This window comes from Passer domesticus, chromosome 8, assembly GCF_036417665.1.
Source record: "Passer domesticus isolate bPasDom1 chromosome 8, bPasDom1.hap1, whole genome shotgun sequence".
Lineage (NCBI taxonomy): Eukaryota > Metazoa > Chordata > Aves > Passeriformes > Passeridae > Passer > Passer domesticus.
Window position 1 is genome coordinate 32,871,054 of NC_087481.1, and position 18,267 is coordinate 32,889,320.

The following is an 18,267-nucleotide window of genomic DNA, read 5'->3' on the forward strand; positions in this document are numbered from 1 at the left end:
GAGAGATGGCTGGAGACAGCAGGAACACACGACTTGAGCAGGGGAAAAGGACTGAATTGCCATAAGATTCATTTGTGGCACTAAATAAAAAATGACACTGTTCAGCTTCACTTACACATATGGTAAACCAGCCTGGGTGAGGGGAGTATAAAAACGAGTCAAAATACAGATTGATTCTGAAATAAGTTCTTTTTTTATCCTTTAGAACCATGGACAGGAATGTACAGCTCCACAAAAATGGAGGCCAAACATATCGAACCAAAACATTTCCTGGGATTCTGCGTGACAGTTTTTCTAAGGATATTTCCTTTCAACCAAACTCAGTCTAAAAGCAGCTTCCATTTGCAGTTAAAGTAATCGTGGTACACATTGCAAACTTCTTGAAACACAATCTTTTCATAGGCACTATGATTATTTTTCTTGTCTTTTTATTTGTTTTTACTGGTGAAAAAATAAACACAGGTTAAAATGAACACCTTTTTTCCCCCTACTTCAATGTGTTTAGACTATGTGATTAAGTGGATATTTTCTCCAGCTATTTAGATGAATAAACTTTAAGTTGGAGCATTCATTTCTGTGATCTAAAAGAAAGTTTGTGTATGTAGATTTACATATATATATATATATTCAGTAGTCCCAAATCCAACTCAAGTGTTTATCAGTGATTTTATTGACAACAAAATCCATTTTGTTAAAATCAAATAGTTGTCTTATTTCAGTGAATGGTTCAAGACTTTCGGCTGCAAAAATTTTTCACAAGACTCGCCCTAGCATTGAGAACATTCACTTTATGTTCACATTAGGTGCTGTTTCAGGCATATCTACAGATCACTTTTAAGGTAAACATAATTTTCTGTGATATAGAAAAGATCTAGTGACCAGTAAAGGAAAACATGAAATCAGGTTTAACTCTACAATAGGAATTAATCTATTTAAATGAAGCCTGATTGACTCTACTTGCTAAGTGCTGAGCAAAAAATCTGAAATACTGGATTTGTGACCATTAAGATTAGTACTGGGAACCAATCATTCCACTTTTGTTTCTGGACATCTTAATGTCCTTGTTGACTAAATAGGGAGGACTGAAAAACTATTTAACCAGTAAATCAGGCACATGATTTGCAAAGGCAATTCTTCCCTTGCAGTTATTCCAACTATCCCAGCTGGATATTCACAGTGAACAAACCACGTTTCCATCACCTCTGTTCCATTTCTCAGTGCTTTTAGTGTAGGGATTTGCTCCAGGCCTCATCAGCAGCCCGTGAGCGAGGAGCACAGGGCTCTGCCTGGTCTTCTCTCAGCTCATTAAGGAAGACAGGCAATGTGCTGGTGCCCAGGTCCTGCCCACAAGGATGGAATTCTGCCCATGAGCTACAGCACCTTCCTAGAGCACAGCCACTCCCACAGTGATGGGTTCTCTTTGCTCTCTGAAGCCATCTAGAGACAGCTTTAAATTAATGGAAATGCAAAGCTACTCCACTACTTACCAGAGAAACTGAAATGAAACTGAAATGAAATGCACAACTTTGTTGCCAATCTGTATGAGGTTAGACAGGAGCCTTATTTAAAAGGACTGTGATTTCCAGGGTGTTTTTCAAGTTGCCCAAAACCTTGGGAGAGTTTTTCATTTTTAGCATCAGAGTCCTGCCCTACCATAAACCCTATTCCCTGTCCAAAGAGGAATCTGAGCTTGTGGGATTCTTCCTCACCATCCAGACCACTGCCTGCAGGGCTTCAGGAAGGGCTGGTTTGTCCTGCTTGCCAGAAGGTGATGTGGGACTTGCCAATGTCACAGAAACATCCATCAGGCACATGAAATTGAGATGGAAGTTAAGGAGAGTGCAGATGCTGTCCTGAGCATTCTCAAAGTCTGCCCTAGATATTGCAAACCACAGACAATTTAAAGCAGCTTATGTATGTGACAGCCTGCAAATATGGGTGACCAAACCACAGAGAGTCATTTTATCATCATCTGTCTGTGTAAATATGAATGGAATCAGCTGAAGAAGTTTTTGGTAATTAGCCCTTACTGATGCCCCTGCCCCTTCTGCACAGAAGACAAGAGCACATCTCTTGCCTTAGCTTTGCTTAATGTTTTAGATGTTTTCAGGAATAAGGGCTGTTGGAAGAAAGAGAGCTTCTTGGGAAGAAAGATTGGATAAGAAAGCACATGGACAAACTGTGTTCAGAATAACCCCATTCCCCACTGGCAGCTCAGAAATTAAGAGCTGGTCTCCTGAGCTGCTTTGGGAAAAACCACACCATTGTTATCTGAAGTGAAAATGCAGACAAGCTGAATTTGCCTTCATGCTTCTCTCTATAACACCCAGAGAAGCAGCATGGAAATTACATATAAGAGATAGCTTTGTTAAATAAAACTGATAATGTGAACGATCAGCCTGATCGTGTCAAGATCTGAATGCACACAATTGCTGCAGAACAAGCATGGAGAGTTTTGCTTGTACTGTGAGGATGGGAGGCACAGGCTGCCCAGGGAAGCTGAGGCCACCCATCCCTGGAAGGGTTCAAGCTCAGGTTGTATGGGGTTGGAGTAACCTGATCTGAAGTGTCCCTGCCCATGGCAAGGGGGATGGAAGTAGGTATCTTTTAAGGTCTCGTCCAACCCAAATTATCCTATGGTACCTACATGATCTTGGACTGCAAGAGCCAGCTCTGATCTGCAGAATTTGAGTCAGAACTGCAGCTGAGTGACAGCTCTGGCAAAGCCACATCAGCAATGACAATTTTAAGACTTTGGAAGCAGCTTCACCTCTGCAATAATCAAGGAGAATATACAATGAAGTAAAAAAAATGAGGTTAGTTGGAATCAAACTGCTTTAACAATTCTCTGAAGTTACCCTGATGGTAACAGAGACATTTCTGCTTAAATTGCCCCAGCTCAGGTGGTGGGAACTAATGAATTAGGTCAAACCATGGGCCACAGGCTCAGAAACTGTAAATCAGCACTGCTGCTGGCACTCCATGTAACCGGGCAATACCTGGGAGAATCCAGCCCATCAATTTTTAGCTCATATTATTTCATTTTGATTTAATGAGAGGAGCCTTCACAGAAGTCAGCGCTGACACCTGCCTTTTGGCACAGTCACTGGTGCAGGAGCTCAGACACCCTGTGGGTCACCTTTGGAAAGAAGCAGAGGTTAGCACTGCACAGGCAGAGACCTGGGGTTTATTTCAGGCACTCAGCTGCTGAGCCACCACAAATATCCTCCTTGGGGAGCCTTCACATTAACTGTGCTTGCAGTGAAACAGCTGCCACTTGTGCAACTCCAAAGTCTGACCTGGAAGTTTTATGTAGTCCAAAAATCTTATTTACATTTACAACGCAAAGTTATCATTGATGCACACAGAAATATCCAGCTTTTTGTGGGCAATTTGAAAGAACTTGAACATAGTTAGCATAATTCAGGTTGGAAGGTCATCTAGTTCAACACCCCTGCAACAAACTGGGACATCTTCAACAAGATCAGGAGACAAACTAAAACATGGATCTCAGCCATCCCCTATTATCAGTATGTAAATATAAATATTTGTAATTTAAGTTTCAACATCTGATTTTTAAAAAATAGTTAATGTAATACCTGTATTTGTAATCGTTTTAAAAAATTACAGAAGAAATTTTACTTTTTTCTTTGGAAGTCTCTGCTTCCAAATTCAACACATCAAAGGACTGGAGAATTTGGAAATCCCTAACTTATAAACAAACTAGTGCTGATGACCACAATTTCAGTGGAATGGGAATGATCTGAAAAAGAAACAAAAGACAAGTTTCTCTGATGACATGATCTGGCCTGACACAAATTCCATCCCTCCTCAGCCATGTTAAAAACCGTGCCACAGTCAGGAGAAGCTCCCTGCCCTGTTCTCCAGCTGTTCCCAGTGTGTCTTGCTGGGGTGGTGAGGTTGGTGATGCTTGTACCACCTCTGTGTGCCCCAACAAGAGCAGTGCAACCTCAGCTATTTTTGAACACTGAAGTTCAGCAGATGGCTCCAGTCTTAAAAGCAACTGATTGATTTTTGGTTAAAAAATTACATCAAGTATTCAAGTCTCTTCTTTTTGGATATTCATTTATTCTTTCCTGGAAGAGATCAGAGATAATCTAAAGCAAGAGAGTTTAACTTGAGTCAGAAAGCCAAAGTGAAGAGTTTCTGTCCTGCTTCTGCTGAGGTATGCAATGTATAGGAGTGAATTTCATGCTATGAAAGAATCCTCTTAATGTAAACAAGGGAAACTCCAAGCCTGGGTTTCCTGATAAAGTACATATTACTTATAAACCAGCCTCACTGAGTCTTCTTCATGTCTCTGATGCATCTTGATAACCTTTAGCTACTACTGTGTATGCCAGAGAAGGCAAGGAACTATTGTTTATTTTAGAATATTAATTATTAGTAGTATTCTTTTATATTCCTCTATTATTATTTGTAATTTTTTTGTTTCCAAATATTTACACAACTGGGAGCTCTTGTTCCATATTCCTTGAAGGAACAGCAGGAAAGTGCCTTGCAGCATGGGCTGCATAAATCCTTCAAGGGAGAGGTTTCCCATCAGGTCGAACCAAAGCAGACAAATGTTAAGTGCATTAAATTCTTTAAGGCCTTACATTTATTCAGGGTCCCAAATGTCAGGCTGATACTCTTCATTCTGAGGGCAAGGTAAAACTGAACGCGAGTGAAGAAGCTGAAGGGTTACTAATTCCGAGAGTTCCAAGCAGGCTTGGACAGCCCAGAGGTGGCTCTTGCACTGCAGGAAATAAGGACAGGGCACATCAGTGCCCAGCCACTGCAGTGATGTGCTACAGACCATGGTCCCCCCAGGGAAAGCAAATTATAAACTGCATGTAGGTCTCCTGATGGCGTGAAGAGAATGCATTATTAAGAGCTATGGTACAAATGCAGGATTTCCATGCTGCTGACATACATTATGTCCTATAGTTTATTTACATATTCCAGTCATCAATAACCCTTCTCCATTAGAGCTGTAAAGTATTATATACAGTTTCTTATATTAAAAATAGAATTATAGGTGGTCTTGCTGTATTTTCATTACTTATCTGGGAAAACTTGCACAAGAACAGCCCTGTGGGGTATTAGAAAAATCACTCCTTGTTTACAGGAGTGTTGATCAAAGAGGAAACTGCTTAATCTTTTCAAGCAAGGAAGAGTCAGTGCAGGCTGTCAGTGAGGTGTGAGCACTCTGTCTCTGAAGCACTGGAAACAGTGCTTTAATAACACAGAACCAAAACATAATTAGATTTGTTCCAAGGGACAAGGCAAGCAGGAAAAAATTGGAAATTTCTGCTTCTTTTCCTTTAATCAAACACTACCACTGTGGTCATTAATAAATTCAGATAATTTACCTTTCCTAGCAGGTAAACCTTTCAACAGTAAACAACTGTACTGGTTTTTACTATTAAGATGAAAGCACTCTCATCCCCTGTGGCAGACACTGAATGACTCTTTCCTCCTCCACTGCTTTTCTAGCTCTGGGCTACACTGATGACTTTCCACTGTCTCTAACACATTCTGAATTTCTTGCAAGAGACCACCAATTCCCATGGCACAATCCTCTGATTGCCATGGAATAAAAATGAATAAAAAAACCCAAAAAACCACCAAACAAAACACAGGCCTACTTTGTTAGTAATTTTACTGCTGTTGTAGCTTTTTAATTTCTGTATCATGTTTGAACTTTGCTATGGAAAATACAGAAATCCTGCCTCATACCATGATTTGGAAGTGCCAAGTCTAAACCTGAAAACAGGGTGTCAGTTGTTTTCCTGTAAGCAGACATCAAAACCAAGGAAGCACAATCTTGCCGTGAATTCAGCAATAATGCAGTACAAAACCAAAAAAAGTTTGCATTACTTTATATTTTTCAGCAAGATAAATAACTGTATTATTCTATGAACAATTTAAAAATAAAATTAGATAAAATCTTGATCTCTTTAAGGAAATCTATCATTGCAGCTTTTGGACCACAAAAGAGGAGACTTTATGACTATGTGTCAGACAATACAGATAATGGGTTCATTGACCTGTTAGGTTGCTGAAATAAAATTTTAAAAATAAATCACAAAAAAATCTAAGTTAAATATTTGCTTTTTCCCAATCTCCTTGAAGATAAACATTTTAAATTCATGGTAAGATAATAAATCACTTTATAAGCTCCTTGTTCTCCTAGGGGGTAAAGAGTTTACTGGGAAATTTCATTTGATTGAAAGGCAATTGATATTAATACTTTCAAACACAGTTTTTATTCCAGGTCTGTTCCTTCAAGCTTCAAATTTATTTACTGTAGGTAGGACTCTTTCAGAGTTCTTCTTTGGTATTTATTTTCAGAATTTCTTATAAGAGTAAGAAATGTTCAAGTAATGTCCAACAGGAGACTACAGGAACCTGGGGATAAATTGGGAAAAGGAATCCAGATTTTCTCCCTACTTACATAAGAAGTAGGTGTGAATTAACTGCTAACATTTCAGTTTGGGAGCACATGCTTGGTCATAAGCACATGCCATCAAGCCACTGTTTATTTCAAAATCTGAACTTGAAGGATGGTGCTGAGTGGCTTTGGGATCAGCCACAGGGTGACAAGTTCACTGCTGCTGAGCCTGGCCAGGGACATCAGCCTGTGCCAGGAGGAGCTGCCAGCCCAGCCCAGTCACCAGCCAAGGAGCTGAGGGGGCTCACACTCTGCTGGGATGCTCAAAGGCAAAATAAATCCTTTTGTGTGGCAGTGCTGACATCACAGGGGAGACTACTAAGCTTTGTGGCACTACGCTGGGCATCCAGCAGCACGGATTTGGGATGTGATCCTCCATTAACAGATGCTGCCATTGCTGCACTCACCACACCAGCTGAGAGCGTGGCCAGGTACCAAAGGCATGCTGAAGGGCTCGTGTTCCACAAAAACATTTGTTGATCTAAACATGTGCCTGAAAAAATGACAACATTCCAGCTTTGGGCCTTGGGGTACTGAAGAGTTATTCAATGGTAAACACTACAAATGTGCCCATACTTACCCACATCTCCTATTTCAAGTGCTGGGATTGTTCTACTGGCTTGATTATTTTTTTAGGGTTATTTTGGATTGTTTTTGAAGAAATTCTAAACAGAAATAAATTTTTAAAAAAGATCAGGATATATGCTTCTCACAATTCTCCATGGTGCTGTGCTGGAGACACAGGCTTTCTCTCTGCTCAGTTCAGAGAAAGTTCAATTTATTCAGTCAGCTGCTCTCCCAGTTTGCTTGAATGCAATGCTATGTGTGTAAATTTTCACACCAGACTACACCTGGAACTTCATAGGTCAGATAAAATTTTTAATTATGAACCACATAATCGACTGAGTTCAGAGCCTCTTCTAGGGGGATTACAGACTGTCTCCAAAGCTGGGAACAGATGCACTTTTAGGAGTGAATTGCATTTCTCAATGACTTGCATCCCTTCCAATCCATGAGTTCAGTGGGACCAGAAGCAAAGCAAAATTTGGCCTACCATGTTGGCTGTTTCAGTATGACTTTCAAATGGATGCTTTACACAATTAATTGTCAGACCTCAGAGAAAATGTTGCCCCATTCACTGTAAAACAGGAAGGTCCACAGAGGAAAACAGTTGCATTAGAAAACCACACAAACAACATTAAGGCTACCTAGTTGGATGTTTTCAACCCTTTTTGTTTTCCTCTGCAAACAATGACAGTTTCAGTAAGATCTGAAGCGATGCTCTGAACAAATAATACACTAGTCTGTCATTGGTTAATATTAACATCTCTCTATTCAAACATGCTGAGAACTGAATAGAACAGTTAACATATAACAGTCACACATCCTTTGCTGAGTACAAGATCGTATCTCTAACATGAACCAAAGATATCCTCACCATTTCAGATCTTCAGCTACCATTCAGTAAAACATTTCATTCTCTTAAATACATTGCTCGTCTCCTCTTTCTGGGTCTTTCGGGGGTGCTGCATGAACACATTCTCTCCCCAAAGGCATGGCCTATGATATGGTGCTTTCTTCAACTGCAATCTTGCTGTGTGCTCCCATTATGTTGCCAGAAGTGAATTTGCAGAGCTTGGGGGAGGGAAGTACTTGCACCTGAATTGAAAATACTGAATTTTTAAGCACCAGTTTGGGCAGGATTCTGCACTGTATTGCAGAAAGAACATCTCGAAAAAATTAATGGTGAACGATTCATTAATTGTGATCACCATTTGAAAATTGTTGAATCAGAGCTTTACATAGTACCCAGTTTTCATATAACATGAAAATTCAGGTATGTTCACGGGGCTCATGGGCAGAGGCAATCTCTCTTTGCTCACGACCTGAGATGGGGGATGCAAGTGGTGTGGACAGAAAAGTCCAACGACTGCAGGGGTGCAAAGCTGAGCCCCACCGAATGCACCCTGCCTTTCAGAGGGTTTGTCTGGTGTGGGCTCGGGGCCATGCCCCCACAGCCAGCTCATGCACTGTGAGATTGTGCCCGGCCACCACATATGGCAGGAAAATGTCAGGGTGAGCCCAAACCCCAGGGGCATCCCCCCTCACTGCTACAAGAGCTCTGTCTTTGCAGAAGGGAACTGAACACCTCACACTCCATCCTGGGGCATAAAACAATGGTTTGCTCTCAAATACATTTCTGTTGAAAACACACAGCAAAGATTGCAGCCATAGAAAATACTGTAAACAGGACAATTTCATCAACTTTATCTTTAAAAGTACCCCCAAAACCACAAAAGCAACCCAAAATAAGACTTGCTGGATGAAGACTGTAAAAAATAATTTTTTTTACTGCCCTAACAAAAAAAATTAAAAATGACATACACCTTCAGCATTTCTTTTCCAAATTTACTTGACAGAGGTTAAGATATTGCTTTATTCTGACTCAACATACAACAGCACTGCGGGACTGATTGTGCTATTTTGGGAAGTCTTGAGACTTGTGAACTAGAAAGTCTGGGGCACATTAATAAATTTAACAATTATTTTGTTTCGAAGGAATATTTCAACACATTCTGTATATATTCTGGTTTTTTTCAAATCAATCTCCTGGCACTAACCAGGGAAGGGTATTTAGTGATTATTTATTATAGTGGATTTTTTCCCCCCAAGAATAAGCAGATATTTTTACACTAATAAACCAAATAAAATGTGTCACTGAACCCAATTCATTGCAAAATTGGCACATTTTGTTACAATTTATGGGGGGGAAAGGGACTCAAAGAAAGCTAATGCAAAAAGAGCTTATCATGTGATTAGGATATGGCAACCAGGCAATGATACATCCTCTCTAGGCCTTGATCCCCTGCAGGGAGCGGCTTGGTGGAAACCATCTGCTCTTAGAAAGCTCCATCAGAGTCAGATCTCTGCATGCCTGTGGGTCTGCCCATACTGAGCCATCTGCAGGGATGAAGCTTTAAAGTTCACAAGCCTAAGCCATAATTAATGAAAGTGACTGGAGAACTGAATGCAGGAATAAATTAGGCAGCGTGGACACTTATTGGCTGGATTTTGATCATAGTGGATCTCCCTGACTCTTCTCTGAACAAGCCATAATAAAAAATAAGTTTAAAAAAAATACACACACACACTGAGAAGTGCTCCTTGAGAGCTTACAAATGCTTTTAAAGTGTAAAAGTTTAGAAATGTTGAGGGGTGCTAACGAACAACAGAGTTTATGTTTCCACTTAAAAGAACCCAAACCAGAAACCAAAACCAAACCTGTTGTAATACACACTTAGACATTTTCTCTCGTTCTTCCTCACTCTCCACCAAGGCAGCTCTGATAGGCAAAGCTCAGAAGATGGACTCAGCAGCTGTGGACTCACTGAACCTCTATAGACCCCAATCCTGCTCCCACTCTTGGCCAATCCCAAAGCTCATAAATGATTCCATTGATTTCTTGGGGCGACTGACACATCAAATTAAGGTTAAGAGTTAAGCATCTGCTCAATTCAGGGATGTTGTCATCATTCCACAGCACGTACCAGAACTCAGAATTAGGTGTCTGCGTGCCTGTTTTCATGGTGTGAACCTGGAATCAAGAGCAGAGGGGGAGAGGGGAGTGGATCTGTGTTGGGCTTACAGGACATGTTCTCCAGGGTCTGAATCCCTGCCCAGCAGCTCACTGCAGTGCTGCCCTGAAACCAGAAATGCATCTAAGGACAGTACCTGGCCTTTACTGAAAAAGAGATGCATAGCCTAAGCCATCAGACAGCCGAACAGGACCACGGAAAAGTCCTCTGGAACTGGAACTGTGTAATCCTGCCTAGAAAGCATCTAAAAGCACGCTTCATCCCTCCTGGAACTTTTCCCTTAAAAAAATATTTTGTTAAAAAACACTATGATATGAGGGCGATTGACTATTTGGTTTCTTCTAAGTAGATGCTCTTAAATTAATGCATATAAATAATTTGTATTTAACTTCCTCCCTTCCTGTTTAGCAAAGCGTCGAATGCACAGACCTCTCGATTCCCCTCCCGCCAGCCCCACACGGAGTCACTTGGCCAATACCGAGTCTCTCTGCGTGTCACTTTTGAGGACAAAGTGTGCCTCTCGCTCTGCCTTGGCCGTGGGGCTCATGGGCAGGAAGGCCGTGTTCTCGCTGGCGCCGCTCTGCGCCGCCGCGCCCGCCAGCTCCGCGTCCTCCGCCCGCCGCGCGTCCGTCAGCATCCGGATCTGCTCCTGCACAGTTTCCAGCAGCACTTTCACCTCGTGTTGCTCTGCTATTAGACAATTACTGACTGGGGAACTCACGTTGACAAGTTCAGCGGAATAGGAGTTTTTGCACCATTTGATGCCTGTTACTTCAGGAACATTTTGCATTTGCATGCAGGCTTCGTCCAAGCCCACAGACGGGATGATGGGAACGGAGTTGGCCCTTGAAGAGGAATAGCTGACCAAGTCCTTCTGATCCACGTTATTAAAATATGGGGTTGTCTCTCTTGAAGGCAGTTGCATATTTATTGAAGGATTCTGAGGAGTTTTTAAACCACTGGATGAATACCTGGAAAGAGAAAAAAAGAGTTCTCGTTGCACATCAAGTGGTGAGAGCAACCAGCAGCAGGGACACTGTGTGAGATTCAGTGAACTGTGCTGAAGAGATACACACCATTTTCTCCTGAAATAGAGGAGCACTTGGCCGTGGTGGGGCCCTGGGGAAAACGACAGGCTCTGGAGACTAGTTTTGATTCTCCAATCTGCCAGTGGCAAAGCACTGCTCTTCTCTCAGTCTCATTTCACCCACCAGTATATGAGAATAATGGAAACTTCTTTTTAAAACATTTCAGAAGGATTATATGTATACAATATGTATTATATTTCAGAAGTAATATAACATAGTATTAATTTTATTTGAAAATAAATTTGGAATTCCACTCCTACTTCTGATCAGGGAAACGGATTTATAGTTTCTTCAGTGTCAGAACTCTCAGTGTCAAATGGTTGTTTTAGGAAAACACTTTAAAAAAGCACAGATAAAAATAACATTAAACATTCATGGCTGTGTAGTCTTTATTTACATAGGAATGATTGTCTGTACACCCCTACAAACAAGCAGAGCATCTAAGTGCAGTGTACCTCTAAATAATTTATTTTTTTTCAATAGCCCATACTCATAATGCTGGCCTGATTTGTTTTATTAGATTTGAACTGGAAATAGAGATGATATGCAGGACTTGAGCAAATGTCTGTGTTCTCTTGATACTGTAATACTGTTTTAAAAAAATCCTTTATCATTCACTAACACATATTATAACATGATTTGATTGATTGTGAAACAACTTAGTGAACTCGTACCAACATTTCCATTTTGTTTCAAAGCCAAACTCTGTTTTGTTTACAAGAAATACTTAAAAGAACCAGAAATGGAAAGTAGAATAAATATAAAATAAATAATGACCAAAAAAAAAATATGTTTCCCATCTGAAATTAGTACTTCTAGAAATGTGGTGCTCTAGGAGTTACTGCATCACCAGTCATGGTTGCTAAGGACCACAGACATCACCTCAGTACCAGAACATAATTTATTTATAATCAGCTTATCACTATTTAATAAGGCAAGGTAATGGTGAATCTAATATGCTTTATCCATGGGTGAGGAGAGCAACATTTAGATCTGGTGTGGAAGCAGGTGCTCTGACTTGAAAGGTATTATTCCAAAAGCTCCTTAAGCCTGTTGGACCTCACCAGGAATATCCTTCCACTCATATGTGCCTCCTGCTTTTTGGGATGAGCAGAAAAAGAGTTAGGGAAGAGAAACTGAATGGTGGGAAACTGCCATGGTCCAGTACTGGCACAAACAGTAAGAAACTGGAAAGGCTTCCTCTGGCCCCATGCTCCTGGCCAGGTGTCAGACAGGAGGGAGCAGCAGACAACTTCAGGCTCGTTTCCAGCAGAGTGCCACTGACCTGTCATTAACTGGTGTGTGGTGGCACTGGCTTTGTAGAGCTGCTGCACACATCCCCCTGCCCATGTGGAGCACAGCCCTGTCCCAGGACTCTCCTGGCTCCCCAGGAGGTGCATCTGGGAGCTCTGTGATAAAGAGGAAGGGCTGGGAACTTTGCTGCCAGGTGAGGGAAAGAGATACTGCTTTGGGAAGTGGCACCCAGGGGAATAACAGAGCAAGCAGCTTTCTGGGACCTGTGCTGGAAGTCCCTGTCCTGCTCTGCAGCTGTTTCACATCTGAGACTTGGTTCGTTACTTTGGCACTATGCTCAGACACACCTGCAGCCATTCATGGAGGGGCTTTTTACACCAGCTCTCAGGATGAATGAAATACTGATCAGGGGTTTTATTCCTGAGGGAGGACAATTAAAAAAATAAATGAAAACAAAACAGTGCAGACCTTTGGGTTGTGCCCATTCTTGTTTCCTTTGCTTATATATAATTGTTCAAACGACTATAGCTGGAGAGATCGCATCAGTTGCATTAGTCCCTTTTTTGGTAATTCAGGCCCTAAATATATTCTGGGCTGCACCCTGAAAACAAAGGGAGTGAATGTTTTTAATGAATTTCACATGCAATGTAGGTATTATATGGATGATATATAAGCAAAACCAAGAAAAGACTGAATTAAAATGGGTTGGGTGAGAAAACAGTAACATTTGCCAGCTCCACAATAGAGATTCTTGGTATTTTGAAAACTAACTGGCAGCAGCAGTGACATGTAAAGAAATGCCTGGTGTATTTCCATAATATTTTTTTAAATACAGATAGACATACCAATTTTATGCCAGAATTACATGTTTCTGCCCCGTGCTCACAGGGCTTTCAAAGGAGAACTGAGGTTGAATTGAAGTGCATACACTGTGTGCAACAGGTAAGGTATTAAACTCGAAGGGATATCAAACCTAAACCATGTGAGACTTGGCTTTTAGTTAATTACAAACTGATCCATGCTTCTGTGTGTGACACCAGACTGCTGCTGTTTTCAATAGACTGAGACTTAGGACTATAATTGCAGAACCTTAATTACATTCTCCTGTAATTAACTTTCCCAGAACCACAGTTCCTCCAAAGAAACATATCTGTGTTTTTATCTGAAAAATTATTTTGTCTGAATAAATTAATTCATGTGCATGTGTTTCAAAGTGCAGCTCTCTCTCCACTCTCTTCTTAAAACCAAGCAACAAAAGCAAACATTTATAAATATTTAACAGTAATTATGTTATAGAGCGTGTAAGAGTCTAAATTAAAGAATGAAACTGATAGAAGCACAACAATTTTACTGCCCCCTTTAAGACTAGATATCAAAGAGACACAGAAGGGACTGAAACTTTAAATATGAAATGGATTTTACTTAGCATAGTCCCAGCAGCTTTTCTGTAAGCCCTGTGGCTAAAGGTGTGCAGAGTACAAGCCTGACAACAAGGTCCATTAATATGGATGGGAATCATTCCAGGGGCTCTGCCAGGCTCTAGGGCAGCCTTGCAAGCATTTACACTGAATACACACACCCCCATCTTCTACCTGGAGACCTGACTACACTTCAGCCAGGCTGCTGGCGGACAAAGTTCAGAACGCTCACAGAATTAGGGAACAAACCACTTTGGTTTGTGCACCCCAGCAGGGAAAGATGGAGGTGAAAAAGGAGAAGAAAGGAAGTAGTGTAACTTCTGCAGGGGACAAGGGAATATTTCATTTGGGCTGGAAATCTGATGAGAACACCAACACTGTGAAACCAGCAGATATTTAGAGGGTAAACATCCTTAGTGCACAAAACATAGATGAAGTGCTTAAGTGGATTGAGGCCAGAAGGGGTCACAGTGTGGTCCCAATATAAAATTTTGCAGAACTGCAAATTTAAAATACAGGCCAGTACAAGCTGATACTTGTAAGGTCACACATGATTTCCTAGACAAGAGTAAATACCATTACCCTATGTAATTGCTGTCCCTCACTCCTCAGCCCGGGAGGAGGCCGTGGCACCTCCCAGAGCCTGCATCACACGATGCTGCCACTGCAGAGGGAAGGCTGCCTGCCTGCTCCTTTCTGCAAGGCTGGCAATTTCAGTAGGAAATTTTCACCAGGAATTATATGCACATATCACACAAATGAACAATAATATATTTACTGCAAGAGGCAATAAACAATTTTTTTCCTCAGAAGCAAATAGTAACAATGACACAAGTGTGAATCAAACTTGTTTAAAAGAAGTCACCAGACACCCAACCCCCCCCCAGTTTCACCTGTTAATCAGAGTGAAGAGTTTCACTGTGACTTACAGGTGAAACTGGGTGGGGTTTTTATTCCATTCCAGATATCACTCCTAACCTCATATAAAATACACTTGCAATATTCTGGAAAGTCTTTGGAAATCTATAGGGATATGTAAATATTATGCAAAGTATCTCATCAATTGCAAAAGACTTCAAAGGCAGCTGCAGGTTCTCAGGAGCACTTCTGAAACCCAGACCTTATGTACACCTCAGCTCATGTTGTAATAAACTGAATTTAAAAAAGGAAAGAAAAGCCAGCATACTCTTTGTGCATTTCAAAGACAAACCTGTATGAAGCTATCTACAGAAAACCAACTTTGCAAGGTGCATTATTTTATTTTAAAAGCCCCTCAGTGGCTCTCTTCACTCACCCGTGACAAGGTATCGTGTCCTGGTCCGTGATCCTCGACTCTTGGAGCTGCTGATATGCTGGTCCTGTAATTCCATTGAACCTACCCCGAGGCAAGGGAGGAGTCCTCCGAAAGGCATTTCTATGGAGCATCCCACTTTTTTGTCCTGGGCTGCAGCATGAAGAGAGACTTCTAGGAACAACACCAAGAGTACAGTAAAAAATTATCACACCAAAAGCATAAAATTTTGCGAAGTAAAGGTTCAGGATTAATAATGAATGGATTACTGTTCTTATAAACTTTGCTGTGGCAGTCTATGATGTCAGTAGAGATTCTCTATGGAAATATAATAGTACAATCCACCATTAGCTGCTGTTTATGCCATTATTTAATACATCACCTCTTTTCTAGGAATGAAATAATTGCCCACTATGGAATGTTTTCTTGCACTTGATGAAGGATGCTTCTCCTTTCCATGCTGCATATCATAATCCTGCTATAGAGCTGAGTCCTCAGACAGCATAAACAAACAATACAGCTCTCTCATACCCACAGCTGAATTCAAAATTAGATCCTAAACTGAAAGGCAATATATTATCTATCAGCCTGTGAGGTGCTGCTTCCTGATACAAAACCATTAAACTGAGAAAAAGTGGAAGTGAAGAATATAAGCAAAGCTTATGAACTGCAGATTGAAGAAGCTAAGACAAGTTTTCTCCACCTTGAGCAGTATTTCTGTATTATTTTATTCCTGTTTTATATACAGATTGCTTTGTTGTTTATATACATGGATACCATGCTGTTTCTTTATATGATATAACAAAAACTTGAACTTGATAAAAACAAGTCATAGTTTTCTACTTATTTTAGAAAACTGGTTTTGTAAATGTCTGGTGTTTTAGAAGGAGAATGGATTTTTATTTTTTTTCATTTCACACAGGAATGAAAAAGTATCTAGAATCCACAGTTTTGGTATATAAGCCATACATTTGCTAATGCAAAAACATGGGAACATGGAACTAAGGCAAGGCATAACCCACTTTTACTGCTAACAGGTCTCAGCACTGCATGGCGTGACTGAATATTCATTTTTCAGCTACTCTATTTCTCTTGGCATCTTCTGGATCTCAGAAATGCATGTGTTACCTCATATTTTACATCTTTAACGATAACTTAACATAGGTTTTGTAGATGCCTGTTACGAGTCATTATTTTTGGCTGTGTGAATAATTCCAACTTGTGACAGAATTCAGAAATGCAAAAGACTTCTGATAAGTTTGCTTCTTTTCTCCTATTATGTGACTTAAAAGTAATCTGCATTTTTTTACCTAGTGGGAACTTTAATTACAGTTAGGGCCACATCTATTCCCAAAGCAATTCTTACTTGGAACAAGTACCTTGGACAAATTCTCTTTGAGTGTACATTTCCATTAAAATCAACATTTTCTGCCCAAAATTAAAAGAAATAAATTCAACACTCTCTATCCTACTGCTCAGGCTAGCAGTGTTCTGTTGCAGTCTAACCTCTGTTTACTTCCACACCTTTACTTTTCTAGTGTTTTTTACTGAAAAGACCAACAACCCATGGCAATAACATTCCCTCCAGGATTTTTCATACTTGCTTAAAAAGATTTTTATTTTGCTACTAAGGAGGCTGTGAAAAAAATCTATTTAAAAACCTGCAATACTGGCCTCAGTTCTGAAGGCTGAGTTTGAGTTGCAAGTTACAGTTCCTACTCTGTAAAATAACACTATCACATCACAAAATAATTGACAATTTCTGCTCAGGAGAGCCTGAGATTAATACAGCAGGGGATCTCAAAAGATGCAGGTGAATGAATAATTTGTGATGGATAATGAATTTTTGGGGTTTTTATTGACTTGCGCACAGTCATCAATGGAATCCAAAAGTAAAAAAAAAAAAACCCAAACTTTAGTTTGATTACAAATCTTTGAAGTTAGAAACTTTTATTGTTTAATTTGTGGTTGGTTTGATGCCTTTGAGCATCTTTCTTGTTGGATGAGAGCACATGATCTCCATATGCAAATTCACAAAAGCTCTATTTGTAATAGACATCATTTCAACACATACAGCTAAACCCAAGGTAATGGCTATAAACTGCAGAAATGTTGAGACCAAAGGGAACTGCCACAGTCCTGCAGCCACAGAACTTCCAGCACTGACAGTCTAATTTGTTGCTAATGTGAGGTTTTTATGCTTTCAACATTTCTGTCAGAAAAAAAACCAAACAAAACCAAACCGAAGGAAGAATGAACAAAAATCATTTGAGGTCATGGACAAGACAAATTGTCCATGACCTCAAATGACAAAGATCAGGAAATACTTACAGACAGTGCAGCTGCAAGCTGCAGCATAACAGTTGTTTCTCCAGGCACCAAAAAATTTCTGTTAAAAGTTCTATGGAAAAGGATCTCCATCACAAAACTTTTTCTTTTACACAAAACTGATATGAATATCAGCAATGCAAATGCAATATCCCTCTCAGACTTCTCTATTGCTCATGTGAAAAATTCCTCCCTCTTGGGTAAACAATGGTTTTTGGATTTGTTCAGGGATTTTATTTTCCTTTAGCCAACATTGTGGTTTCTTCCTCCCTGCACTCCAGTCTAACTGGGTAAAAGAAACCAGCCCATATAAGTGAGCCATTCAATAAAATAGACCAACACATAAAGCTGTAGCAGATATGCCTTTAAAATCTATCAATCAATTACTCCAGAATAAAAAATCAGAATATGTATAAAGTGATTCACAAGTGATGCATAAACTAGGGAGATATACAGTTCTTATGAATTAATGTTTTGAAAAAAGCACTTCAACCATCCTAAGGTTAATGAAGAACCTGGGATTCATTCTTGCCAGTTGTTTTGTGTGAGAATTTTCTTTGGGTTGAGCAAATGAGTGAAAACAGTCTGATCCTACAGGTGGAGTGTTCTCTTCTTGGGGCACATACACAACTCCCAGGTGCAGCTACCCGTGTTCACGAAGAGAAGCCCACCAGTGTTTTTACAGTAACTCTGGCATCCTTCTGTACTACTTCTGAGTTAATTACAAATCCCCCAGTAAATACATGGGGTAAATACCCCAATGGCTGAACCAGCTGCCAGGCAGTGTCCTCTGACACTCCCTCAGAGCCACCTTTTTAGGCTGTTAGACCATCTA

At 40.4% G+C, this 18,267-nt stretch overlaps 1 protein-coding gene across 7 annotated transcripts in view; it reads right to left on the bottom strand.

Moving 5' to 3' along the window:
- Positions 1-174: 174 nt before the first annotated feature.
- The window catches only part of NRG3 (neuregulin 3), a 695,884-nt gene continuing 677,791 nt past the window's right edge, over positions 175-18,267 (bottom strand). For all 7 annotated transcript variants that reach the window (XM_064430253.1, XM_064430250.1, XM_064430251.1 and 4 more), the window contains 2 exons: positions 15,108-15,278; positions 175-11,024 (listed from right to left, as the gene is read on the bottom strand). In XM_064430253.1, coding sequence (XP_064286323.1) covers positions 10,517-11,024; positions 15,108-15,278 — 679 coding nt within the window. In that variant the 3' untranslated portion in view covers positions 175-10,516. The remainder of the gene's footprint in view (positions 11,025-15,107; positions 15,279-18,267) is intronic.